The following is a 15453-nucleotide window of genomic DNA, read 5'->3' on the forward strand; positions in this document are numbered from 1 at the left end:
CCTGCCCTGCAGACACACATGGTAAGACAGGACCAGTGGAGAGCTGTCCTGCCCTGCAGACACACACGGTAAGACAGGACCAGTGGAGAGCTGTCCTGCCCTGCAGACACACACGGTAGGACAGGACCAGTGGAGAGCTGTCCTGCCCTGCAGACACACACGGTAAGACAGGACCAGTGGAGAGCTGTCCTGCCCTGCAGACACACACGGTAGGACAGGACCAGTGGAGAGCTGTCCTGCCCTGTGTGTATGTACTGTATGTCTGTGTGTGTGTGTGTGTGTGTGTGTGTGTGTGTGTGTGTGTGTGTGTGTGTGTGTGTGTGTGTGTGTGTGTGTGTGTGTGTGTGTGTGTGTGTGTGTGTGTGCGTTTGTGTGTGTGTGTGTGTGTGTGTGTGTGTGTGTGTGTGTGTGTGTGTGTGTACCTCTTTGTCCTGTATATTAGGGTCGGCGTTGTTCTCCATGAGTAGTACAGCCATACAGGTGATGTACCCTCCATAAGCAGCACACTGGAGAGGAGTCCTGCCTGCCTGGTCCTGGACGTTAGGACTGATCCCATTCTCCATCAGCAACTACCATGACCATCACACTGAGGTTACAGTACCAGCCAACCAGCTCAATGACCATAACAACACACCCTTAACACAGTCTATAAGGAAAGGTAATGAAGACAAATGAAGAAGTGTTCAGGGATAATAAAAGTGTATAAAGGTGAAAAGACAGACCTGGCAGACTTCAGCGTTCCCCCCCAGAGCTGCCCAGTGCAGAGCAGTGTGTCCATCTAGATCCACCAGGTGGACACGAGCAGAGCCTACACAATGAAAATCAATGAGGCATTCTTCACATAGTAAGCCCACCCAAATCCTGCATTACAAGAGCATGGTACACTAGTGTAGTCCTGTATGGCTCAGTAGGTAGAGCATGGTACACTAGTGTAGTCCTGTATGGCTCAGTAGGTAGAGCATGGAACACTAGTGTAGTCCTGTATGGCTCAGTAGGTAGAGCATGGTACACTAGTGTAGTCCTGTATGGCTCAGTAGGTAGAGCATGGAACACTAGTGTAGTCCCGTATGGCTCAGTAGGTAGAGCATGGTACACTAGTGTAGTCCTGTATGACTCAGTAGGTAGAGCATGGAACACTAGTGTAGTCCTGTATGGCTCAGTAGGTAGAGCATGGTACACTAGTGTAGTCCTGCATGGCTCAGTAGGCAGAGCATGGAACACTAGTGTAGTCCTGTATGGCTCAGTAGGTAGAGCATGGAACACTAGTGTAGTCCTGTATGGCACAGTAGGTAGAGCATGGTACACTAGTGTAGTCCTGTATGGCTCAGTAGGTAGAGCATGGAACACTAGTGTAGTCCTGTATGGCTCAGTAGGTAGAGCATGGTACACTAGTGTAGTCCTGTATGGCTCAGTAGGTAGAGCATGGTACACTAGTGTAGTCCTGTATGACTCAGTAGGTAGAGCATGGTACACTAGTGTAGTCCTGTATGGCTCAGTAGGTAGAGCATGGTACACTAGTGTAGTCCTGTATGACTCAGTAGGTAGAGCATAACACCACATATAAAATGACTATAAGTTGCTTTGGATAAAAGCGTCTGCTAAATGGCAGATATTATTGAATCAACCTCCCAATTCACAGCTTTATTGACAACGTTTCGATCCGAACCGGATCTTCGTCAGGTCAAACAAACTGAGTGTTCACATCCCCAAATATACACATTTCACCTCACATGCACATGACGCATGGTAGGTGTGGAACAAATTCTATTCACTTTGCGCATAGTTAATCATAATTAATCACAGAGGTACATACGGTCGGTCATAAAGGATTATAGACATCAAAAAGAGATGACTGTTGCCTAGGTTTTAACTTGGACCAATTTGTATGTATATAATCATTACGTACCTCTGTGATCAATTATGATTGACTATACACAAAAGTGAAATGACACACCGTGCTTCATGCGCATAATGGTCATGTGAGGGGAATGTGTATATTTGGGGATGTGAGGGGGAATGTGTATATTTGGGGATGTGAGGGGAAATGTGTATATTTGGGGATGTGAGGGGAATGTGTATATGTGGGGATGTGAGGGGAATGTGTATATTTGGGGATGTGAGGGGGAATGTGTATATTTGGGGATGTGAGGGGAATGTGTATATTTGGGGATGTGAGGGGGAATGTGTATATTTGGGGATGTGAGGGGAATGTGTATATTTGGGGATGTGAGGGGAATGTGTATATTTGGGGATGTGAGGGGGATGTGTATATTTGGGGATGTGAGGGGAATGTGTATATTTGGGGATGTGAGGGGGAATGTGTATATTTGGGGATGTGAGGGGGAATGTGTATATTTGGGGATGTGAGGGAGAATGTGTATATTGTGGGGATGTGAGGGGAATGTGTATATGTTGGGGATGTGAGGGGAGAATGTGTATATTTGGGATGTGAGGGGAATGTGTATATTTGGGGATGTGAGGGGGAATGTGTATATTTGGGGATGTGAGGGGAATGTGTATATTTGGGGATGTGAGGGGAATGTGTATATTTGGGGATGTGAGGGGGAATGTGTATATTTGGGGATGTGAGGGGGATGTGTATATTTGGGGATGTGAGGGGAATGTGTATATTTGGGGATGTGAGGGGAATGTGTATATTTGGGGATGTGAGGGGATGTGTATATTTGGGGATGTGAGGGGGAATGTGTATATTTGGGGATGTGAGGGGAATGTGTATATTTGGGGATGTGAGGGGAATGTGTATATTTGGGGATGTGAGGGGATGTGTATATTTGGGGATGTGAGGGGAATGTGTATATTTGGGGATGTGAGGGGGATGTGTATATTTGGGGATGTGAGGGGAATGTGTATATTTGGGGATGTGAGGGGAATGTGTATATTTGGGGATGTGAGGGGAATGTGTATATTTGGGGATGTGAGGGGGAATGTGTATATTTGGGGATGTGAGCACCTATGTTTTTAAGGATGCGCGTATGACCACAAACTCTTCACTGCTATCAGACCACAATGTATTGAAGGACTAGGATACCAAGTCTACAATAATCACGACCACACACACTGGTGTGCTGCGTACCAGAGACGGAAGAGGAAGTGAGACATCTCACTTGCTCCTTTTTTCCAATGGTCAACAAAATCTTCATTTATCCACCATCTTTGCTGTGTACCTTTGATAAGTGTGAGGATGATGTGGCGGTGTCCCATCTCACAGGCTCTGAACAGAGGCGTGTGTTTCATCACGTCTAGACTGTCCACTATGGCTCCTCTCTCCAACAGCAACCTCACTGTACTCACATGACCTGACAGAGAGGCCGCGTGCAGCGCTGCAACACACACACAGACACACACACACACACACACACACACACACACACACACACACACACACACACACACACACACACACACACACACACACACACACACACATTTAGTTGAGATTTTCAGTCTCCACACACTTCAGCAGCCTCACCTACTCGAGTTTTCAGAACCAGTTTGTCAAATGAAAAGTCCTTTGTCGCACTTTGACCCTGTACTGTGTTGTGATGTTATTTCATGTCAGTCAATATTTACACCACTGGCCCATCTATCTACTCCAGTGACTCTGATCAACCCACTCTGCTCCCCATCACACTCAACCTCATTAGCATAGTACACCAGATCATCTGCATATTTTACCAACTCATTAGCATATGCCCACATAAATTGTCCCTGCAGGGCAGGAAGCGGGGGCATCACCATGGTGATTAGTGCTCCAATCAGCCCACGGGGCAGAGCAGGGAACAAAGGATAGCATGTCTACAGCTTGGGGAAGGTGTGTGTGTGTGTGTGTGTGTGTGTGTGTGTGTGTGTGTGTGTGTGTGCGTGTGTGTGTGTGTGTGTGTGTGTGTGTGTGTGTGTGTGTGTGTGTGTGTGTGTGTGTGTGTGTGTGTGTGTGTGTGTGTGCGTGTGTATATGTGTGTGTATGCGTGCGTGCGTGCGTGCGTGCGTGCGTGCGTGTGTGTGCGTCAGAGAGAGTATGTGTACATGCTCACTGGTTTTGGTAATTTTCTTAACAGTGTCAGTTACGTGTTGACATGTCTCTCTCCCCACTTGTCTCCCGCTCCACTGCTTTCGGGGAATCCCCTGACATCTATGCCCCTCTGGGGAATCCCCTGTGACATCAGACAGCCGCTGTCCTGCCACCTGCGTCACCTCCAGTGCCTCAACATTCCTACACGCGCAGGATGACAGAGGCTAGCACCAGTGTGTGAGTGTGTGTGTCATCTCTGTCTGTTTATCTCTCTGAGTAGCTCTGATGGTGACAGTGCCAGGGCATTAAGATCTGGGAAACTGTGGTGAAGGCGGTGAGGGGGGTAGGGGATGAAGGGGGAGAGAGTCGGGGGTGAGGGGATGAAGGGGGAGAGAGTCGGGGGTAGGGGATGAAGGGGGAGGGAGTCGGGGATGAAGGGGGAGAGAGTCGGGGGTGAGGGGATGAAGGGGGAGAGAGTCGGGGGTGAGGGGATGAAGGGGGAGGGAGTCGGGGATGAAGGGGGAGAGAGTCGGGGGTGAGGGGATGAAGGGGGAGAGAGTCGGGGGTGAGGGGATGAAGGGGGAGAGAGTCGGGGGTGAGGGGATGAAGGAGGAGAGAGTCGGGGGTGAGGGGGTGAAGGGAGAGGGAGTCGGGGGTGAGGGGATGAAGGGGGAGAGAGTCGGGGGTGAGGGGGTGAAGGGAGAGGGAGTCGGGGGTGAGGGGATGAAGGGGGAGAGAGTCGGGGGTGAGGGGATGAAGGGGGAGAGAGTCGGGGGTGAGGGGGTGAAGGGAGAGGGAGTCGGGGGTGAGGGGATGAAGGGGGAGAGAGTCGGGGGTGAGGGGGTGAAGGGAGAGGGAGTCGGGGGTGAGGGGATGAAGGGGGAGAGAGTCGGGGGTGAGGGGGTGAAGGGGGAGAGAGTCGGGGGTGAGGGGGTGAAGGGGGAGGGAGTCGGGGGTGAAGGGATGAAGGGGGAGAGAGTCGGGGGTGAGGGGGTGAAGGGGGAGAGAGTCGGGGGTGAGGGGGTGAAGGGAGAGGGAGTCGGGGGTGAGGGGATGAAGGGGGAGAGAGTCGGGGGTGAGGGGGTGAAGGGAGAGGGAGTCGGGGGTGAGGGGATGAAGGGGGAGAGAGTCGGGGGGTGAGGGGGTGAAGGGGGAGAGAGTCGGGGGTGAGGGGGTGAAGGGGGAGGGAGTCGGGGGTGAAGGGATGAAGGGGGAGAGAGTCGGGGGTGAGGGGGTGAAGGGGGAGAGAGTCGGGGGTGAGGGGGTGAAGGGGGAGGGAGTCGGGGGTGAAGGGATGAAGGGGGAGAGAGTCGGGGGTGAGGGGGTGAAGGGGGAGGGAGTCGGGGGTGAAGGGATGAAGGGGGAGAGAGTCGGGGGTGAGGGGGTGAAGGGGGAGGGAGTCGGGGGTGAGGGGGTGAAGGGGGAGGGAGTCGGGGGTGAGGGGGTGAAGGGGGAGGGAGTCGGGGGTGAGGGGATGAAGGGTGAGGGAGTCGGGGGTGAGGGGGTGAAGGGGGAGGGAGTCGGGGGTGAGGGGGTGAAGGGGGAGGGAGTCGGGGGTGAGGGGGTGAAGGGGGAGGGAGTCGGGGGTGAGGGGGTGAAGGGGGAGGGAGTCGGGGGTGAGGGGGTTATGGGGGAGAGAGTCGGGGGTGAGGGGATGAAGGGGGAGGGAGTCGGGGGTGAGGGGATGAAGGGGGAGGGAGTCGGGGGTGAGGGGGTGAAGGGGGAGGGAGTCGGGGGTGAGGGGATGAAGGGGGAGGGAGTCGAGGGTGAAGGGGGAGGTGTCCTCTACCAGCCTGACCAGTCACAGCAGCTCTTGGTCTGCTGCTGACTGAATCACTCCCTGCGTATTAAACACATCCCAGAGTTCCTCACCAGTGCCTCCGTACTTGTCGGCCATGTTGATGTCGATGTGAGGCGTGAGTGTCAGCATGGTGCGTATGACATCATCGCTTCCTTTGCCAGCAGCCCACATGAACGCTGTGCGGCCCTCCAGATCTGGCTCGTCTTTCACAGAGGGGTGGGACAGAAACACACCCACCGTCTCCTACACACACACACACACACACACACACACACACACACACACACACACACACACACACATACACACACACACACACACACACACGCGCACACACACACACACACACACACACACACACACACGCGCACACACACACACACACACACACACACACACACACACACACACACACACACACACACACACACACACGCGCACACACACACACGCACACACACACACATACACGCGCACACACACACACACACACACACACACACACACACACACACACACACACACACACACACACACACACACACACACACACACGCGCACACACACACACGCACACACACACACATACACGCGCACACACACACACACACACACACACACACATACACGCGCACACACACGTGCACGTACGCATGCACACACACACGCACACGCACACACACGAGTCACTGATATAACTTGAAAACGTGCACTGTGTGTGCGCGTGTGTGCATGTGTGTGTGTCTACGTACAGCGTAGTTGCTCTGAGCTCCATAGTGTAGAGGTGTGGCCCCATGGCTGTCTGAGGGGATGGTGCCTGACGTGTTCCTCTCCAACAACAAGTGCACTATCTTGGCATGTCCTGAAACACACATCAACATATTCAGGTCCAGCCCCCCCGGTACAGTATCTGGACCAGCGATGGAACCACATTCTGATGATAGGATCTTACCCAGCAGTGCAGCCCAGTGCAGCGGGGTTCTGAACAGGTTGTCGTACGCCGTGACACTGCAGCCTTCATACGATGTCAGCACCTCCACCACTGCCTCGTTGCCGTCGGCGACAGCAAAGTGCAAAGGCGTGCGCCCCTCATAGTCCTGCCAGTTTAACAGAGACTCGGTAGGAGCTGCCTCCTACGCACACACACACCTCATTAACATCAGTAAGCAGAGGATGGTGTGTGTAAGGATGACATTCTCACTGGATACTGTGTGTGTGTGTGTGTGTGTGTGTGTGTGTGTGTGTGTACCAGTATGCAGCGGACGGTGTGTATAGCGGTGTACTCCTGGCTGTGTGCAGCCCAGTGTAGGGGGATCTTGCCCTCGCTGTCTGGGATGCCAATGTTGGAGTCGTTTTTGATGAGCAGTCTGACGTGCTCTGGCCTGTTATAGAACGCTGACCAGTGGAGCGCAGTCTGCTGCAGGGGGAGAGGGGGGGGGGGGGGGGGGGGGGGGGGTCAGACACTATTGTAATAATCATTTTGGGGGTGCTTATATTTGTCCTTTTACACACAAGTGTGTAATGGAAATGTGTTTCTTGCATATCCAAACTCCCCCTGGGGTCACAGCCAGGGTCACCATTGTCAGGTACCTGTGGAGCAATTGGGGTTAAGTAACCTTGCGGTTACTGGCCCAACGCTCTAACCTCCAGGCTCTAACCTCCAGGCTCTAACCTCCAGGCTCTAACCTCCAGGCTCTAACCTCCAGGCTATTTACCCTAGAAATAACTGTGAACTAAATCAAAAAACCCTAGAACATATTCTACAGAAACAAACAAAGCCTGAGGATTTAACATGACAGTAACAGTGACAGTGACAGTAACAGTAACAATGACTGTAACAATGACAGTAACAGTGACAGTAAAAGTGACTGTAACAGTGACAGTAATAATGACTGTAACAGTGACAGTAACAGTGACAGTAACAATGACAGTGACAGTAACAATGACTGTAACAGTGACAATAACAGTAACAATGACAGTAACGATGACAGTGACAGTGACAGTAACAGCAACAATGACTGTAACAGTGAACAGTAACAATGACTGTAACAGTGACAGTAACAGTGACATTAATAATGACAGTAACAGTGACAGTGACAGTGACAGTAACAGTGACAGTAATAATGACTGTAACAGTGACAGTAACAGTGACAATAACAGTGACAGTAATAATGACTGTAACAGTGACAGTAACAGTAACAATGACAGCTAACAGTGACAATAACAGTGACAGTAATAATGACTGTAACAGTGACAGTAACAGCTGAGCAGTGACAGTAACAGTGACAGTAACAATGACTGTAACAGTGAACAGTGACAGTGACAATAACAGTGACAGTAATAATGACAGTAACAGTGACAGTAACAGTAACAATGACAGTAATAGTGACAGTGACAGTAACAGTAACAATGACTGCAACAATGACAGTAACAATGACTGTAACAGTGACAGTAACAGTAACAATGACAGTAACAGTGACAGTAACAATGACTGTAACAGTGACGGACTGTAACAATGACGTGTGACAGTCAGGCTCGGGACAGTAACAGTAACAATGACTGTAACAGTGACAGTGACAGTAACAATGACATGTAACAGTGACAGTAACAATGACAGTAACAGTGACAGTAACAATGACTGTAATAAGACAATAACAGTGACAGTAACAGTGACAGTAACAGTGACAGTAACAGTGACAGTAACAGTGACAGTAACAATGACAGTAACAGTAACAGTGACAATAACAGTGACAGTAATAATGACATAACAGTGACAGTAACAGTGACAGCTAACACTGACAGTAACAGTGACAGTAACAGTGACAGTAACAATGACTGTAACAGTGACAGTAACAGTGACTGTAACAATGACAGTAACAGTGACAGTAACAATGACTGTAACAGTGACAGTAACAAGGACTGTAACAATGACAGTAACAGTGACAGTAACAATGACTGTAACAGTGACAGTAACAATGACTGTAACAGTGACAGTAACAGTAACAATGACTGTAACAGTGACAGTGAACAGCAACAGTGACAGATGACAGTAACAGTGACAGTAACAGTGAAAGCAACAGTGACAGTGACAATAACAATGACAGTAACAGTGATGACAGTAGACAATAACAATGACAGTAGTAACAGTGACAGTTACAGTAACAATGACTGTAATCAGTGACAGTGACAGTAACAGTAACAATGACGTAACAGTGACAGTAACAATGACTGTAACAGTGACAGTAACAATGACTGTAACAGTGACAGTAACAGTAACAATGACTGTAACAGTGACAGTAACAATGACTGTAACAGTGACAGTAAAAGTGACATTAACAGGGACAGTAACAGTAACAATGACTGTAACAGTGACAGTGACAGTAACAGTGACAGTAATAATGACTGTAACAGTGACAGTAACAGTGACAATAACAGTGACAGTAATAATGACAGTAACAGTGACAGTAACAGTGACAATAACAATGACAGTAACAGTGACAATAACAGTGACAGTAATAATGACTGTAACAGTGACAGTAACAATGACTGTAACAGTGACAGTGACAGTAACAAAAACTGTAACAACGACAGTAACAATGACTAACAATGACTGTAACAGTGACAGTAACAATGACTGTAACAGTGACAGTGACAGTAACAATAACTGTAACAACGACAGTAACAATGACTGTAACAATGACTGTAACAGTGACAGTAACAATGACAGTATCAGTGACAGTAACAGTAACAATGACTGTAACAGTGACAGTAATAATGACTGTAACAGTGACAGTAACAATGACAGTGACAATAACAGAGACAGTAATAATGACTGTAACAGTGACAGTAACAGTGACAAAAACAGTGACAGTAATAATGACAATAACAGTGACAGTAACTGTGAATAACAATGACAGTAACAGTGACAGTAACATGACAGTAACAGTAACAGTGAAAATAACAATGACAGTAACAGTGACAATAACAGTGACAGTAATAATGACTGTAACAGTGACAGTAACAATGACTGTAACAGTGACAGTAACAGTAACAATGACTGTAACAATGACAGTAACAATGACTGTAACAATGACAGTAACAGTGACAGTAACACTGACAATACAGTGCAATAATAATGACAGTAACATGACAGTAACAGTAATACAGTAACAATGAATGTAACAGTGACAGTAACAGTGACAATAACAGTGACAGTAATAATGACAGTAACATGACAGTAACAGTACAATAACATGACAGTAACAGTAACAGTGACAGTAATAATGACTGTAACAGTGACAGTAACAATGACTGTAACAGTGACAGCAACAATGACTGTAACAATGACAGTAACAATGACTGTAACAGTGACAGTAACAGTGACAATAATAATGACAGTAACATGACAGTAACAGTAACAGTAACAATGACAGTAACAGTGACAGTAACAGTGACAATAACTGCTGACAGTAACAATGACTGCAACAATGACAGTAACAATGACTGTAACAGTGACAGCATAACAATGACTGTAACGGACAGTGACAGTAACAGACGTAGGACGTGCAGTAACAATGACTGTAATAGTGAAGTAACAGTGACTTTAACAGGGACGACAGTAACAATGACTGTAGGACAGTGACAGTAACAGTGACAGACGTAGGACAGTGACAGTAACAGTGACAGTATAGACGAGTGCAGGACAGTAACAGTGACTGTAACAGTGACAGCTGAACAGTGAAGCACAGTGACTGTAACAGTGACAGTAACAGTGACAGTAACAATGACAGTAACAGTGACAGTAACAATAACAATGACAGTGACAATAACAATGACAGTAACAGTGACAATAACAGTAACAGTAACAATGACTGTAACAATGACAGTAACAATGACTGCAACAATGACAGTAACAATGACTGTAACAGTGACAGTAACAATAACAATGACTGTAACAGTGACAGTGACAGTAACAGTAACAATGACTGTAATAGTGACAGTGACAGTAACAATGACTGTAATAGTGAATGTAACAGTGACTTTAACAGGGACAGTAACAGTAACAATGACTGTAATAGTGACAGTGACAGTAACAGTGACAGTAATAATGACTGTAATAGTGACAGTGACAGTAACAGTGACAATAACAGTGACATTAATAATGACTGTAACAGTGATAGCAACAGTGACAGTAACAGTGACAATAACAGTGACAGTAATAATGACAATAACAGTGACAGTAACAGTGACAATAACAGACTGACAGTGACAGTAACATGACAGTAACAGTGACAATAACAATGACAGTAACAGTGACAATAACAGTGACAGTAATAATGACTGTAACAGTGACAGTAACAGTGACAATAATAATGACAGTAACATGACAGTAACAGTAACAATAACAATGACAGTAACAGTGACAATAACAGTGACAGTAATAATGACTGAAACAGTGACAGTAACAATGACTGTAACTGTGACAGTAACAGTGACAATAACAGTGACAATAATAATGACAGTAACATGATAGTAACAATAACAATGAGAGTAAAGGTGACAATAACAGTAACAGTAACAATGACTGTAACAATGACAGTAACAATGACTGTAACAGTGACAGTAACAGTGACAATAACAGTGACAATAATCATGACAGTAACAGTAACAATGACAGTAACAGTGACAATAACAGTAACAGTAACAATGACTGTAACAGTGACAGTAACAGTGACAATAACAGTGAGAATAATAATGACAGTAACATGACAGTAACAGTAACAATAACATAACAGTAACAGTGACCATAACAGTGACAGTAATAATGACTGTAACAGTGACAGTAACAATGACTGTAACAATGACAGTAACAATGACTGTAACAATGACTGTAACAGTGACAGTAACAGTGACAATAACAGTGACAATAATAATGACAGTAACATGATAGTAACAGTAACAATGACAGTAACAGTGACAATAACAGTAACAATGACTGTAACAATGACAGTAACAATGACTGCAACAATGACAGTAACAATGACTGTAACAGTGACAGTAACAATAACAATGACTGTAACAGTGACAGTAACAGTAACAATGACTGTAACAATGACAGTAACAATAACAGTGACAATAATAATGACAGTAACATGACACTAACAGTAACAATAACAATGACAGTAACAGTGACAATAACAATGACTGTAACAATGACAGTAACAATGACTGCAACAATGACAGTAACAATGACAGTAAAAATGACTGTAACAGTGACAGTAACAATAACAATGACTGTAACAGTGACAGTAACAGTAACAATGACTGTAATAGTGACAGTAACAAGTGACTGTAACAGGGACAGTAACAGTAACAATGACTGTAATAGTGACAGTGACAGTAACAGTGACAGTAATAATGACTGTAACAGTGACAGTAACAGTGACAAAAATAATGACAGTAACAGTGACAGTACAGACAATAACAATGACAGTAACAGTGACAATAACAGTGACAGTAATAATGACTGTAACAGTGACAGTAACAATGACTGTAACAGTGACATCGTAACAATACGTAACAAGACTGTAACAGCTGAACAGTGACAGTAACAATGACTGTAACAGTGACAGTAACAGTAACAATGACTGTAACAATGACAGTAACAATGACTGTAACATGACGTAACAGTGACAGTAACAGTGAACAGTGACAGTAACAGTAACAATGACTGTAACAGTGACAGTAACAATGACTGTAACAGTGACAGTAATCAATGACTGTAACAGTGACAGTAACAATGACTGTAACAGTGACAGTAACAGTGACAATAACAGTGACAGTAACAATGACAGTAACAGTGACAGTAACTGGGTAACAATGACAGTAACAGTGACAGTAACAGTGACAGTAACAATGACTGTAACAGTGACAGTAACAGTGAACAATGACAGTAACAATGACTGTAACAGTGACAGTAACAATGACAGTAACAGTGACAGTAACAGTGACAGTATGCTATAACAGAGATATCACCTCCTCTATGGCTGTTGTTAGAGATCTATTCTGGGACATACTGAAACCAGTGTCATCTGACATGCTGATGATGCATATTGGATTACTACAGAACTAACAGACAGATAGACATCATCGCTACAGACAGAGGGGGCCTGTGTGTGTGTGTGTGTGTGTGTGTGTAGAATGTATTTGGCACAACTGTCTGCCTTGAAGAGTCAGGACAAAGCAGCCAATTGTCATTCCAGTGTGTGTGTGTGTGTGTGTGTGTGTGTGTGTGTGTGTGTGTGTGTGTGTGTGTGTGTGTGTGTGTGTGTGTGTGTGTCTCTGGATTGCTCAGAACTCCACGTGAACTCTAATTCAGTCAATCAAATCAAAGAGCCAGGACAGTTCCATAACAAGTATGTTTGATAGAACTATTACCCAACTTTGTAAACAGTGTGTGTGTGGTACCTTGTTCTTGTCCTGTGTATCCACCTCTCCAGGTCCTATGTGTTTGAGCAGCAAGGCCAGGGGTTTGGGGGAGGGGTGACGGGTCGCCAGGTGGAGGGGTGTTACCTCCTCTAGATCCTTCTGCAGCCAATCAGCACGACGAGACAGGAGCAGCTTCAGAAACCGCACGTTCCCCTGGAGCACACACACACACACACACACACACACACACACACACACACACACACACACACACACACACACACACACACACACACACACACACACACACACACACACACACACACACTCTATGGTGTCTTATCCAATTCCATCATCATCCATCTCTGTCCTTTCCTATTGGTTCTCAGACTCTCTCCTATCTATTCCTTCCAGCCTCATCGTCTGACAGATCTATCTACTGACTGAGCATGCATGTGAGAGTATGTGTGAGCTTTGAGAAAGTGTGTGTGTGTGTATGTATATATGTGTGTGCATGTGCAAATGTGTGTCCATATAGGCCTGTATGTGTGTGTGTGTGTGTGTGTGTGTGTGTGTGTGTGTGTGTGTGTGTGTGTGTGTGAGTGTGTGTGTGCGTATGTATGAGTGTGTCTGTGTGCGTGTGTGTACATGTGGTCTATCCTCCCTATTCTCAGTCCAATTAGATCAGTAATCCCAGAAGTCTCTCCCTGTCTCAGCTAGATATTGATCAGGTGTCAGAGAGAGAGAGGGCCTCCCATCACCCACACACATTAGAATTGGAGTGTGTGTGTGTGTGTTAGAGTGTGTGTGAGCACCCTCCTCCGCCCCCTCCAGCCACCGCTCCTCACCTGCCCTGACAGCAACCCCCCACCCCCCAGGACAAGGCTAATAAACACTTTCTATAGAGATATTACTGCTCATACAGCCCAGTCTTTTATTTCATTTTCTAGATTTAGATATCTTTTTTAGGAACTCAGTCGGGGTCTCAACTTAATGTTGAGAGTTAGAATAGTAGAAACACAAGGTGACATTTTGAAATGTGGTTGTGCATCAGCAGTTTCTCTCATGTGATGTCATTCACTGATAGTCACTCAGCCACGTCAGCTAAAACATTTTATATGGTAAGTTAGTCTTGTGGCCAACTATCTAAACTTGATATTATGGTGGAATTACTGACCGGGGGAAATTAAATGTTTCTCTCTGCTCCAAGGCAAAATTTGTCGAATTGCATGAAATGAGTTGTAGAATTGCAAAATCTTTTCTCCGAGCCATGGCAAAATGTGTAGAATTGCAACAAACTTGCTTTAAAACTTAATTTACTCTATGCCCCCATGGCAAAATGTGTAGAATTGCAGGAAATTAACTGTCAAGAGGGGGGTGTTTATAATGTTTAGCTCACAAAGTACAACATTTCGCTCAGATTTTTTGTGGCCCCCACCCTCATCAAAGTTGCCGATCCCCTTGTCTAGTTCTTAACAGCCGCCCTGAGGGTGTCTGTCTGTCACCACTGGGGGGCACTACCTTCTCACCTAAGCTACCAGTATGTGATATACACTGAGTATACCTAACATTACGAACACCTTCCTAAAATTGAGTTGCCCCTATCTATGTCTCAATTGACTCAAGGCATAAAAATCCTTCTTTAACCTGTCTCCTCCTCTTCGTCTACACGGACAGAAGTGGATTTAACAGGTGACATCAATAAGGGATCATAGCTTTCACCTGGAATCACATGGTCAGTCTGTCATGGAAAGAGCAGGTGTTCTTAATGTTTTGTATAGCCAGTGAGAGAGGCTCTAGAATACCCTGGAGTCAGGATTCTAAAGGATCAGTTAGTGTTCTACAGGTTAACTCAATGTTCTGATGGTTCCACTACTGTTCTAGTGTTTCCTTTAGTGGTTCCAAGTTAACTCAATGTTCTGATGGTTCCACTACTGTTCTAGTGTTTCCTTTAGTGGTTCCAGGTTAACTCAATGTTCTGATGGTTCCACTACTGTTCTAGTGTTTCCTTTAGTGTTCTACAGGTTAACTCAATGTTCTGATGGTTCCACTACTGTTCTAGTGTTTCCTTTAGTGGTTCCAGGTTAACTCAGTGTTCTGGTGGTTCCACTACTGTTCTAGTGTTTCCTTTAGTGGTTCCAGGTTAACTCAATGTTCTGATGGTTCCACTGCTGTTCTAGTGTTTCCTTTAGTG

At 45.9% G+C, this 15453-nt stretch overlaps 1 protein-coding gene across 5 annotated transcripts in view; it reads right to left on the reverse strand.

The window, feature by feature from the left end:
- The window catches only part of invs (inversin), a 203890-nt gene that overhangs the window by 13784 nt on the left and 174653 nt on the right, over window positions 1-15453 (reverse strand). For all 5 annotated transcript variants that reach the window (XM_082975630.1, XM_082975627.1, XM_082975629.1 and 2 more), the window contains 8 exons: window positions 13299-13472; window positions 7081-7248; window positions 6784-6964; window positions 6584-6693; window positions 5903-6074; window positions 3186-3341; window positions 723-808; window positions 423-569 (listed from right to left, as the gene is read on the reverse strand). In XM_082975630.1, coding sequence (XP_082831756.1) covers window positions 423-569; window positions 723-808; window positions 3186-3341; window positions 5903-6074; window positions 6584-6693; window positions 6784-6964; window positions 7081-7248; window positions 13299-13472 — 1194 coding nt within the window. The remainder of the gene's footprint in view (window positions 1-422; window positions 570-722; window positions 809-3185; window positions 3342-5902; window positions 6075-6583; window positions 6694-6783; window positions 6965-7080; window positions 7249-13298; window positions 13473-15453) is intronic.

Source organism: Salmo salar, chromosome 05 (genome assembly GCF_965601325.2).
Source record: "Salmo salar chromosome 05, fSalSal1, whole genome shotgun sequence".
Classification (NCBI taxonomy): domain Eukaryota; kingdom Metazoa; phylum Chordata; class Actinopteri; order Salmoniformes; family Salmonidae; genus Salmo; species Salmo salar.